This window comes from Camelus bactrianus, chromosome 27 (genome assembly GCF_048773025.1).
Source record: "Camelus bactrianus isolate YW-2024 breed Bactrian camel chromosome 27, ASM4877302v1, whole genome shotgun sequence".
Classification (NCBI taxonomy): Eukaryota; Metazoa; Chordata; class Mammalia; order Artiodactyla; family Camelidae; genus Camelus; species Camelus bactrianus.
The window spans coordinates 12328569-12341846 of NC_133565.1; the positions used below are offsets into that span (position 1 = coordinate 12328569).

The window sequence follows — 13278 nt, forward strand, 5'->3', positions numbered from 1 at the left end:
TGGGTTCAGTCTTCAGTTGCTACAGCATGGGGAGTGATTGTTTTGACTTACATGTTTATATTCTTCAGCACTCACAAAACTGGAGGAATCCCAACTGATGTGATTAATTTTCAGAGTTCATAAGTAAAAGTGGATAGTCCATTATAACACTCACTCTAGAGAACCATCATTAGACAGGACTAGATTTTGATAACCAATACGCCAGAGTATTTATTTACTGCCAAGCTGTAACATATTTGATGGATTTCCCCAGAAAACAGGATTTTCTAAACTTAAAACACCCAAAAATCTGTTTGTATTGCCAGTTTATGACTCACTTAAAATGACCCAGAAGTGGATGCTTAAAAAAAAAACCATATAGGCCAAAATGCAAAGTTATTCAAGTTATGCATAGGTCAGTGACTAAAACAGAACATAAACTGTATAAAACATACCCTGAAAGTAATAGGTAGAAATTACCATGTCTAGGAAATCAACACATTATTCACTAAGATCACATCTAATCTTAAAATCTGTTTAAAACATCTATTTCCTGGGAACTTTTGTTTATTGTTCATTTTTATCCAAAGTTAATGAAAACTTGCATAGTTGATTCATTATTAGGAAAATTATCAAAAATACATGTGTTGCCTCAAAATGAGAAACACAATTTAAATGTATATTGGCAATCTGTTCTTATAAGATATATGAATTCATATTCTCAAAGAATTACAGGCATGCTTCTGTCCCCAACACATTAGATCCCAATGATTACCACTCACTTCTACTTTGTTAAAACCTGGCAAGAAAAAATACAGTATTCTGCAATGATTATTATATAAGATAACCACTTTTTTCAAAATTCCCCGCTCATTTCCGTATTTGTAAACATTCTGTAACATTGTATTTCATCATGTTACCCATATACACTAGCAGTCACATAACAGCACTTTCAGAAAATGAGTATTTTCATTTTCGACAAAACCCAACCATCCTCTATGTGTGGTGCCTAAACCAGCAGCTTCTGCCAACTTCTCAGACACAGACCTACTAAATCAGAAACACTGACTCGTACTCCAGGAGATCCTGACGTGTACCTAAGTTTGAGAGAGTTTATTTAAGTTACTTAGAAATATATAACTCTCTACCCATTCCAATAACCACAGCAGGAACAGACAGCTGATCAGTACATCTTGCCAGTCACAATAATCTCAAGACAATATGGCCTAAATAGTTGTCTCAGGACAGGGCAAAAAACTCACAATGGCAAACCTGGCTGAGACCCACACACTGAAGTTAAAAGTAGCAGGTAAATGGTAATTCTGACTCCTAACCTACCCGCACTGTTTTAATATTCAAACAGGACAGCTTTCAGATCACGAACAACTGAAACAGTCCAGACAATGTGGTCAATTTACATATCCCCCTTCACACTTCGGCAACACAAGGACATGTTACAATCACTTTATACCCTGTCTTTTTCATTGTATCTTCCTTTCATCCACCACTGCACTCGCCATCTACTGCTAACTAATTCCTTCCACTACTCTTCTCACCAAATTGATCCCATTGTAAGGTCGCTTGGCTGGACCTTGGATTCTGCTCACAGGAATAAAGCTGTCATCAGGTTCAAGAAATAATGAGTCTGATCATCAAGCCAACCCTCCCACCTTCAAAACAAAAACAAAACCCCCAAAACCTGATTGTCTTCCAGGGATTTATATTTACAAGGAATTTTCTTGAGGTCATCTATAAAGAAGCATCACTTCAAGAATAAGGACTATTCGGATGGGGCTGAACCAGTAACTACCCCTGCATCTTTTCACCCTGTAATAACTGACAACGCTCAGTTGCACCAAACATCCAAGGTGAAATGGTCCTCAGTCAGCACTACACCTCAACAGACCCCAAACTCATTCTTTCCCTTTCTCACTCAGCTATGCTTCTAATCTAATTAAGTCTGTAGGAAAGGTAGCTCATTCCTCTCAATTCACACAGCATATTCCATCCCTACAAGCCAGGATCAGGACACCAAGGGAAACCAATCTGAGGTTATAAATCTACTAAAATTTCTGGCAGGGAATCAGGGACTTGATAAGGGAGGAAACTTTAAAGGGACTTGTCTACCTCACTTTAAGAAGAATGTAAATTAATTATTTTGAATCCCAACAGCCTTTCACTACAAACTATTCACCTGCCACAGTGTCAACACCCACATCATTTATTCATACACACATACCCTCAACAAATTAACAAATTAAGATGACTGTTAACAGATAAGATCTTGGTATATTCAACTGTCCACGGTACCTCTTTTGTATAGTTATTTTTTTCTACGTTACTTGTTAAATTACTACTCAACCCGCATTATAGCTACTATAAACAAAGCACATGGACCTAATCACAGATAACGGAAGATTCATTAATCATAAAGTAAATATAAATATCAAAGAATAATGACATTAAAAGTGATTAAATGCATTGTTTAGTAAATCAGCTCCTCTCTAGGGCCCAGCATCAGCAACTGCAAAAGGCCAAGTTCATTTCCTTGAATTACGAGGGTCAGAACTTAGAAATTTCCATCTGTGTCTTTCCAAGATACAGAAAGTGGTAATTTATTGGGAAGAATTGGAATAACTAAACTAAACAAGAGAGGTACTCTCACCCCTATGAACTCAAACAACACTTTTTTATTTTCAGTTTTGACCAATAATGACTAAAATGTGTCCCTATAAATACCTGTAGACCTCATGATAAGGCATTTAGCTTCCCTAAAACAAGCCCTGGTGTACATGAAATAGCTATTCCTACGTAGGGGCCAAGCTCACTACGGTAAAGTATTAAGAGTATGAAATTAAACAGCCTTAGTTCTAATCACAGACATTCCACTAAAAGAAGTAACTGTAAAGTATCTAATATCATTAAAAAAAAATCAGCAACGCCCTATTTTTTTAACCATCCCCCTGGTATTGCCGTACTTCTTAAACATCACTGTGTGATAGGTTCTATACCCACTGATCAACTGCAGACAACTAAGGAAAAAAATTGTCCTTAAACACCAACAGTGTCTGTGAGGACACTTACCACACTCACTGTGCTTCATAAAGTACGTTCCCATTCTTTCTGGACATCACTCAGACACATACAACTGTGTCACTCAACGTTTGATCCAAGATGTGGCAGTCCCCTTCACACACATCCTTGTTTCCATCTCACCACCTGTGTGCCTTCTGAGATCCAAGCCAGAGCTTCCGTTGTGGGGTTGAACAGTGTGTGTGTGAGTACACACACACACACACACACACACACACATACACACATATTTATATAGAGAGAAAGAGTAAAACAGAAAGAAAAAAATTAGCTCACAAAATCTATGGAAAAAAACAAAGAAAACTGGAGGAACTGGCAAAGTGTACTACCACACCTGCCATTTCTAACTACTCAGTTTTCACAGATCAAGCCAACATATTCAGTCAAGAATGTTCTCTGCAAAGTATAGTGAGGCACATTGACTGGATTTCAGTGTCATTTCAAGCTCCAACTTTGAAATCAGCATGTTCAGACAAGGTCCCGTGTCATCATAAACCTAGCCAAGGCCTCTGTAATACACTATTATTTTCTTTTTCTTACAAGGTTTTACTTTTACCTTGAGTAGTTTGTTTGTCTTAATTGCAGCTAATACGATTTTCTGCCTCCTGGCAACACTACTGGTAGAATCCACACTGACATTTCAGAAAATCCAGTGATCAAATTCTCTCTTCCTTTCAGAGTCATCAACTATGTGGGCAAAAATGCATTGCGTAAGACTGATAAAATTTCAAGACAGAAAAACAACATGCATCGCTTTACTTAAGAAAATTCAAATACTGAGCATTATTACATGTGTGACCAGTTCCAAGGGAATGAGCAAAACAGAATCTGGTAATGATTTATAAACTGAGTAACATATATCTGAAAATTTCATGATGGATCAGAAACTTGGAACTGACTACTTGCCAAAATCAGTAAAAGATTTTTTTTAAATTTTCAAATTTTTATTTATTTTTAGGAGGAGTAATTAGGTTTTTATTTATTTATTTTTATTGGAGGTACTGGGGATTGAACCCAGGACCTTGTGTATGTTAAGCATGCACTCTACCGCTGAGCTATACCCTCCTCCCCAGTAAAATATTTATTTGAAATCAACACAATTGTGTTTTTATTCTCATCTTTGAAACAAGATTTTGAAAACTCTAGACAAGTATTACCATTTTCACATAATTCCATAAATTACTTCTACAAGCAAAGACCCAGAAGAAACAAAACATCAGTTCTGTTTACAAAAGACTGAAGACTTCTGATTTCAGTTTTATGTGGAATCTAAAAAGCCTGAACTCATAGATACAGAACAGAATGGGGGTTGTTGCCAGGGGGGAGGGTATGGGAAAATGGGGAGATGCTGATTTAAGGGTATAAACTTTCAATTACAAGATTAGTAAGTTCTAAGGATCTAACGTACTATAGTTAACAATATACTGTACACTTAATATCTGCTAAGACAGTAGATTTTTAAATATTTTCACCACATTAAAAAAACAAATGGGGGTAAACGGTATAGCTCAAGTGGTAGAATGCATGCTTAGCATGCATGGGGTACTGGGTTCAATCCCCAGTACTTCCTCCAAATATAATAAATACATCTAATTACCTCCCCCTCATAAAACAAACAAACAAAACAAATGATAACTCCATAAAGTGATGGACACGTCAACTAACCTTATCGTGGTAACCTTTTCACAATACACACACCTGACATCATGTTGTACATCTTAAAATTAAATAATGTTATTTATCACTTACATACCAATGAACATGGAAAAATTACAGGGCTTCTAAAATTTGATGTGATTACATGATTAACCACCAGCGAGTTTATGAGGGCAGGGAGCTACGACATGCTTTTATACCAAGCCCAGTTTACCAATCACATAAACACAGAATACCACAAACAACTCAAAACTGTAAGTGCTTATTTAAGGTAGCACAACTATTAAATCCCAGAATTCTACCTTCAATTAAAAAAACCATAAAGAAAATGTATGCTACTAAGTAATATGGATGTATTTATGGAGTCATAGTTAAGAAGTGTGACCAGGAAACCAGGAAGTTCTTCAACCATGCTTTAGATGAAACACGTATTCATTTGAATACAGGAATGTAGGAAAAATTCTTAGGTAAGTATTTCTATGAATGTCTGAAAACTGACATGTCGGTATGTGTCCCAAATGGAACTCCATAAAAGCTCAGATCTAGCAATCCATAACAAAATAGCCACACATTATCTTACACCCTTCTACACACACCTTATACCTTACATGCCATTATATGAATTATTTGTCCCAAGTTGTCTGTGTTCCACAATTAGAGTTCTCAAAAACTTCAAGGAAGTCCTAGGCAGAGAAAAATAGTATCATCACCAATGAAAAATAGCCATTAGAAAAAAGCATTCTGCAGAATCTTAAAGTTGTTGCCACTCACCTTTAACTTGCAAAGAGGCCATCTTTACTTATGAAAATATTAGAGAACAAGCCTTCTTCAAATATGCTGCATAACCATTCATGACAAATCTGAAGGCCATCCTAACCAGCAGATCGCATTTCCCTCCAAAAGCAGAAGTACCACGAATTATTCTCAGTTGATCCAGATAGCACACTGCTCAGAAAATAAGGCTACTTACATATCCATCTCCGCTTTTAGAGAAAAAGTATCCATTATCTATCAGAGTCAGTTTTACCCTAACAGAATGTCTTTGCCTGTAGACCTCACATAAAGGACTTTCCCTGGGGCTCTGGTAACTACAAAGTTTCATTCACAAACTCTGAACAGAAGTATCACATCAGCATTATAAAAATCTCCCAAACCAAGGAAGCCTTGGCTGCTGCATGTCCCTTACCAGACAGTGGTCGTTAAGCTTAGAAACTACTTTGGCGTAAACCCTGTCAAGTCAGTGCCAGGAACTGTAGTCATTCTGAAGGCCCCTTTGCTTTGGGAGGCTATTACTTGAAAGGTCATGATTTGAAAACTGGACAAAGTGACAGGCACACCTCTGCTGATAAAATCACAGGAGAAGACACCATCTACCAGCTTTAAGTTATTAAGGAGCTATCACCAGTCCAACTGTGGTACTTTACAAGGTAGCTCCTACAACCAATTTAAGGACTCGGTTACTGTCTAGTTGATGCCTTAGCCATTTAACCTAAAGCCTCCTCCCTCTTCCTTTTAAAAATGATTTCATCCTCCCATAACTAATTGAAACTGGACTTAGACACATGGGCATCCCTTAACTGGGAGAGATTGTCTACTCCTCCGAACACTACCAGTCCATCACTAAGTGATGCTGTTGGACATAATCACAATTTGTATGTAAGAGTGTCAACTATATTTAAGAATGTTGTTATCTTTAAGTAACTCAAATTGTCTCAAATATGCAATTACCCCCATCTCCCAGGACCCAGGCTGTGCCATTCATTCAAAAATGTGTAACACTTACTCATTGGTAGGGGACGATGAGTATTCCAGGGTCGCACCATCTCTGATCACACAGACACAAGGGCACTGTAAAAAGCTGATCAACTGAGGTAACCTTGGAAGGAAAAGGAGCACCCTCCTATTGAAAATGCTTTGATTTAATGAACAAAGTGATTCAGTACCTGTTTCCTTCTATAGGTGGCCTTACAAGGTCATTCATCACAACCCCACTTTCTTTCGAGTATGTGTGGCATAGTAGAGGGGCCACGTGTGAGTCTCAGGTCAACCACTCAACCCCCATGACCTGGTCAGAAGTTTCCTGATGTGTAAAGTTTATTAACTGACATGAGTCAGGGCGCAAAGTCAATGTTAGGAAGCTGAAACAAGTATCACAACCATTTATCCAAAGAATTAAAGAGAATTATTAGATGAGCTGCTTAACAGGATTTACTTCATCCACAGTAACTTCAAGACCAGAAAAATCCCAGTCTTAACTCTGACCTCAAAAATATCAGTAGGCAAAAAAAAATGTACAACAGTACCCTCACAGTTTAATTGCTCTATGCATTTATTAGCTAATATTAATGCAGCAAAGAGGGGACAAAAGCTCACGAACACTGCACACATTTCACAAGACGCATTGCAGGAAAAAAGTGACTTAAGAAGGATCAACAGTATCCTAGGGCCTTGGTGGACGCATTCCTGGGGGAGGTGGACCTGGAAAAGAAAAAGCAAAATTCCATAAGGCCATAGAGGGGGAAAAAAAAACATGTAACTATTCAGGGCCTTGGTTAGCACCATTGGGAACACATGTACCCACTCACCTCTAATTCCTGGTGGAGGGGGTCTCATCCCTGGAGGGGGCATGCCTATTGGTGTCCCTCGACTAGGGGGAAGCCCAATTGGTGGGCCCATGGGTGGTCTCATACCAGGTGGAGGAGCCATAATTCCTAGAAAGGTAAATGGCAGAAACAAGGCCTCATAAATCAGCTCAGCTATGATGGTAGCATTAAACATGGTAGTATTTTAAAAAATAAGCCCAGCAGAGAGTTGAAAATCTTCTCCTTGATCACTGACATGTAGGTCATCCTGAACTCAAAAAAAAAAAAAAAGAGTCCACAGTGTTTCATTAAATCAGTGTCTAAAGTGAAAAACATACTGAGTTCCTAGTTAGACAGTTAGGCTGAGTCTTAATTCATCTTAATTCAATCTTCTTAAGAGTAATTTTAGTCATTACTTCCTATAGATGATGCGATTCCTTCATAGACCCACAACTATATCTAAGATTCAACCCTTTACCTCTAGTTCATCAATCCCTTACCTGGAGGTGGGGTTGCTCGACCAACAGGAGTGGGTGGGGTCCCCCGCCCCGGCGGGTACTGAGTCGGGGCTCCAGCGATGCTGGCCGTAGCAGCAACAGCAGCAGCAGCCACAGTGCCTCTTCCTTGTGGGGTCATCACCTGGGAGGGAAGGGTCAGACCACGGGAGAGGTAAGGCATGCCCTCACCTCCCCAAATACAGAAAGTAAAAGGTGGATCATGGCCTATTAAACACAAAATAATTAAAGCAATTCTGCGCTTCTGCCATTATTCTCATTTAAAAAGAAATTCAGCACTCTTGCATTCCCCTTTAAACGGAATATGCCCCCACCTTTAAACCTAGTAAGCCCCTCTGCGTTTCCTCAACTCTAGTTTTTCCATCCACCTTTCTCTTCACTCACCAGTGGTGGTGAGTTACTCTTACCTTGGTGGCTTTAATCTGTTCCCTTCCTAGTGGACACCTGTCCCTCATGTCCCTCTACAGCATATGCTACTTACACAGAAAAGGATGTACACCCAGGTTTTTAAATCTCCTCAGCCTCAGGCTCTAGGCACTTTCTCCCAACAATACAGAGTCTTCTCCTGGTTCCTCACCTGTTGGGATGGCCCCCCAACCCCTCGGACAGGGCCTGCTAAGCCGGCAGGAGCCTGGGGAATTGGAACACCAGCGGGTACACCTCTGCCAGCTGCCCTGCCAACCCCAGGGCCTCCTGCAGCTCCGGCAAGTGGTACCCGGGCAATGCCAGTCTGAAAGAAGAAAAATTATAGCTTGAAATAAATGATCCAACGTTACCAATAACCCTATTCCTAAAAGTAGATTACCCCTTCCCACCAACTTCCCACATCACCTATCTTGTATTAGTTCTGAATGCCAAAGAATAAAGGGACCAGTGCACCACAGAGGCATCCTGCAAATTAAATGTACATTTGTCAAACAGTGAGTGCGTGTGTCTTCATGACCCTACCAAGAGAAAATAAATCAGCAATCCCTTCCCTCATCTAGGTGTACTCAGAACATGGCATAACCCAACACGAAACCCTTAACCTCTAAGTACAGACAAGCAAGAACTGACACCAAGGGCCGGGCACATCTCACTTGACAAAGGTATACTATCCTGTGCCTCTGGTGCACCCTGATTCAGCAAATCTCTCAAATAACGTGATGTCCTTCCACATCAGTGTTCCGCCCTGTCCTACACCTTCCTTACATCTTTGGGGGGTGGTCCCTCCACAGTCATGGAAACCAAGTTCTCCCCACGCAGCAACACCAGACCCAAAACCCGCTTTTCTTCACGCTCAGGCTGCTTTGCATTCTTTGGCCTATAAATTAGAAAAAAAAAATTAAGCTATGGCTCATTCACTCGCTAGAATATTACAGGACATTAAGTATCAATTAAGACAACAACTGATGCCAAGATGCTCTGTTCACACAGTTAATGAGTTGTGACAAAAACAAAACTACATTTAGCTGTTGAAAGGGTGAAAGGCAAAGCTCTTTTCCAATCCTCAATCTGTCAGAACGTTTCCTTAATGTTATACTACAGCAAAACTAACTTCTCTCTGAAACACAGATACAAACAACATTGCTAAGAACTTTTTTTAAAATAGTACTGATTTTAAAGCTTGTATTTTTCCTCCCAGTTGTATTGAGATATAACAGACACACAGCACTATATACATTTTAGGTGGAAAGCATTATGATTTGACTTATATACTCATGATTATCACAATTAAGTTTAGTGGACATCCAACATGGCTTACAGATACAAAAGAAAAAGAAAAAAATGTTTTGCCATATAATGAAAACTCCCATGATTTAGTTTCTTAGCAACTTTTATATATAACATACAGGAGCATTTATCACGTTCATCCTGTTGTACATTACATCCCTAGTACCTTTTTCTCTTTTAACTGGAAGTTCATACCTTTGACCCTTTCATTCAACTCATCTTCCCCCACCTCGTGCCTCTGGAAGCCACAAATCTGATCTCTTTCTGTGAGTTTGTGTCTGAAGTGTAAGTGACCTACAACACTTTTAGTTGTGGGTGTACAATACTGATGCAGTATTTCTGTACGTTATAAAATGATCACCACTGACTAAGACTCTGAAGACAGGCAAAACTGAAACCTCAAGTTTTCATGTTAAGATGGGATGTAAATCATTATTTAGGTTAAATTATCCTATTAACTTAGTGAAGAGTGAAGCAGAATTAAATATGCCTAAAGCTCTCATCATATGCCATTAGTATTCATCAACATCCTAAAGTTTTTTTATTCTTTTCAGAAATAGATGATATATACAAAAAAATAAGACTGAAGCATTCATCATCCTAGAATTTCTGAAATGATCCAAACTGGTATGCAGAAAGAAGACTAATAAAGGAAGAGGGAAGGACTATGTTATGAATTCTATTCAGATTTAAGAACAGACTTAAGACCATAGCAGACAGGAGAAGCTGCTTATCATCTTTCTCTTCATATTTGAAATCCCTAAGTGAAGCGTTCAAATTAAACTTCTGAACAGTAAAGCATTAACTGTGGTAAGAGAAGATATCAAGCCAAGAGTCAAGGGTGAAGCCTTGTAAATTCTGCTTCAAGGTAAGAGACTGAAGCAAAATCTTGAACCTCTAGAGAGATTACAAGCACCGATCTAAATACTCTTCTGAATGAAAAGTCATCTGAGTGGGAGCAGAACGCTACTAGGATCCACCAGCTGGTGTGTGCCCTTGCTGTGGGCAGTCCAACAGTGCCCTGCCAAAGGAAGCTCCCCAAAGTCAGGTAGATAGAGGGTGGCCGCATATGGGAAGGCACAACCACATGGGGTTATTCTGGAAGAAGGGCCAAGGGCAAGTCACAGAGAAATAAGCAAGGGAGGTTAGGGACTGATGCCAGATCAACACTGATCATGATGATTCACACACAAAACAAGGGGCATAACAGAGGCTGGCTGAACACATGCTAGACCTGGCCTGGAGAGTTCTATTCACATCCCAATTCCTAGACCATTAAGAGTAACTGTTATTCTTAAGAGTTCTTCAATCTGAAGGAATGTTACAGAAGCCAACCTATCAACATTTCTCAAGTTTTCCAAATAAATATAACTTGGTCTTTTGATCACACTATATACAGTTTTATTCCTAGTTAAGTTCATAACTGTATTTCCGAACATAAAACAGTAGTGTGAATACATAAGGTTGGGTGATCTGTCCTATTCAGAGATGAGGCCAGGTCATTAGACAAGAGGCCAGTCCTGGCTCATTTTCCCTACCTCCTTCAGTCACCCTCTGTAAACCATTACTGGTGGCCAGATGCTCCCTCATATCCTAGTACCCAAACCCAAAGTGGTCTCCTTACTTGATCTTCCTGAACTCATCACAGTCACAGAGGATCAAGTTCATATGCTTGTCAAAAGCCTTAAAGGTGCCGATGAAGATCCGGCCATCTTGCAGGATGCATCTCATCCTATAGTCAATGTGCTGCAGCATCTTGCTGCTCTTTCCCACCGTCTGGAAGGAGTAAGAGAAGACCCAGTCATTAGCCTTCCTGCAGCTACTTTCTAACCCTCTCTGGCTTCCTCACTCCTTTACCAATCCAAACCTTAACAAAAATAGCACGCCTCCCACCTTTTCTCCATCCCTTTAATACACCAGACCAGGACCACTTACAGTCCCCCTGTGGAACCCTCTACTTCTCAGAATCCACCCCCATACAGTTCCCCTAAATATATTTCTTCCCCAGAAGATCCCCAAACCCAGTTCTTCCTTTTAGTACTCCATCATTCTAATTCCTGCCTTTCCCAATTCTAATCCCAAATTCCACCCTCCTACAGAATACTTGACTGTAGACTGTTTCTTCTACCCCTGACATCTAGGCAAATGGTGGGCGATTCCTACTTCCATCCAAAAGTTTGCAACTCCACCAATACAATGCAAATACAGTGCACTATTTTTCAGTTCCCTAAAGGCCTCTGTCCCAGGTTCCACCACACCCCACATTCCGTATCGTTCAAAACTTGGATCAGTGTTTCCCAAACTTTTTCTATTTCATTTTTGTCCCACTAGGCACCCTTTCAAAAGATTTTCATTCTAATTTGCCCAGTCTTCTGACATTGTAACATGCAGAAATACAATATCTCTATTTACAGACACCCTTTGGAATACCACGAACCCATGGTAAGATTCTCCCTAACTTATCAAGAACTAACTTTTGCCCCCTTGGCATATCCTCCCACTGAGAATACACACTCTTGATCAGCTTAAATGTAAATGGAAACAAAAAACTGAGACGATGCCCTCTGTCCCTCACTACAGACTGCTTTCCTTTGTACTGATCAAACCCCAAAGCCCCAAAGCCCTGCATTTTTTAGGTAGATTTTTTGTCTACTAGAACCTGACCTCAGAGTCCCCCATCTACAGGATGGTCCCTTTCTACTCTAATGATGAACAACTCTCTTCTGTATTTCCTCACAAGATCTCTTTCCAAACCACATTCCCACTGCAGCAGGACGACAGACACAACACAGCTCTCCTCCAGTTACTATTTTCCATGCAGTAAGGTATCATTTCCATACATTAATTCTTTATTTCTAACATGAAGAGCCTCCAAACACCCCACATTCTGGCAATCCATTATACTGGGCCCTCACAGTAGCTTCTCATCCCTCTGCCCCAACACGCATCTTACCATGATTGCTGTTCCACCAAGTCCAATGTCCACAGGAAAAGTTTCAGGATCCTTAAGACCTAAGGGAAGGCTACAGATAAAGGTATGACGCAGGTTCTCCTACAAACAATGCAAGCTGGGGCAGAAGCTTCAGATAGCAGATGGAGCCTGCAGAGGAAAGCACGATCTACTAGCTGCACTGCAATCTACCACGTTGTAAAACAGGCAGACAATTTTGCACGAAAATCACTGTAACAGATATTCAAAAACAGCCCCCCTCAAGCTCTCATACCCACCAAGTAAACACTAAGTTTCACTATTCCCTCATCTTAACCCCTGCTGTCTACATACCTATGGTTATGAGTTTGATGAATTTTATACAGAAATTATTAAACACGTCAAAAATAAGCTTTATTTTTCATTCCCAAAGTGTAGTATTTTCTCTTTCCATTCCTATTTAACATACATTGTGTTTCATTCTCTAGTCCTAAACTAATACCAAGTCATCTCAACTTCAACACTTTGGTATCCTTAAGTTTCTCCATCTGAATTACTCCTGAGTTAGTCCAAACTTTTGCCCCTTGGCTGAACCACATAAATGTTTTCAACCTCAATGTTCCCTTCCCCAAGCCAAAGTCCCTTCAAAATAATGCTAGGAAACTTTTCCTCGCCAAGAACCAAATACATTTTCATGTACCTGCTTAAGATGTCCTTTGTTAAAAGGGGACTTAAAACTACTGAATGCTTTTATAAATATAAGGTTTACTTTCTTAGTAAACAGTGGAATATGGATTAGAACAGTATTATC

General features: G+C 39.7%; 1 protein-coding gene and 2 non-coding genes across 15 annotated transcripts in view; all 3 read right to left on the reverse strand.

Annotated features, from left to right (window-relative positions):
- The window catches only part of SNRPN (small nuclear ribonucleoprotein polypeptide N), a 30781-nt gene that overhangs the window by 13122 nt on the left and 4381 nt on the right, over positions 1-13278 (reverse strand). For 4 of the 13 annotated variants that reach the window (XM_010946266.2, XM_074354156.1, XM_074354147.1 and 1 more), the window contains exons 1-7: positions 12492-12632; positions 11163-11314; positions 9017-9128; positions 8403-8555; positions 7811-7949; positions 7314-7439; positions 3064-7206 (exon numbers count right to left, since the gene is read on the reverse strand). In XM_010946266.2, the coding sequence (XP_010944568.1) occupies positions 7169-7206; positions 7314-7439; positions 7811-7949; positions 8403-8555; positions 9017-9128; positions 11163-11314; positions 12492-12494 (723 nt within the window). In that variant the 5' untranslated portion in view covers positions 12495-12632 and the 3' untranslated portion in view covers positions 3064-7168. Of the gene's footprint in view, positions 1-3063; positions 7207-7313; positions 7440-7810; positions 7950-8402; positions 8556-9016; positions 9129-11162; positions 11315-12491; positions 12633-13278 lie in introns of those variants that run through there. The other 9 variants (XM_074354153.1, XM_074354154.1, XM_074354150.1 and 6 more) reach the window with 9 other exon arrangements.
- On the reverse strand, positions 1568-1637 carry LOC123614420 (small nucleolar RNA SNORD108). Its single transcript, XR_006721771.2, has one exon. It is a non-coding gene; the product is annotated as a small nucleolar RNA SNORD108 (small nucleolar RNA).
- On the reverse strand, positions 3498-3569 carry LOC123614421 (small nucleolar RNA SNORD107). The gene has a single exon (XR_006721772.1). It is a non-coding gene; the product is annotated as a small nucleolar RNA SNORD107 (small nucleolar RNA).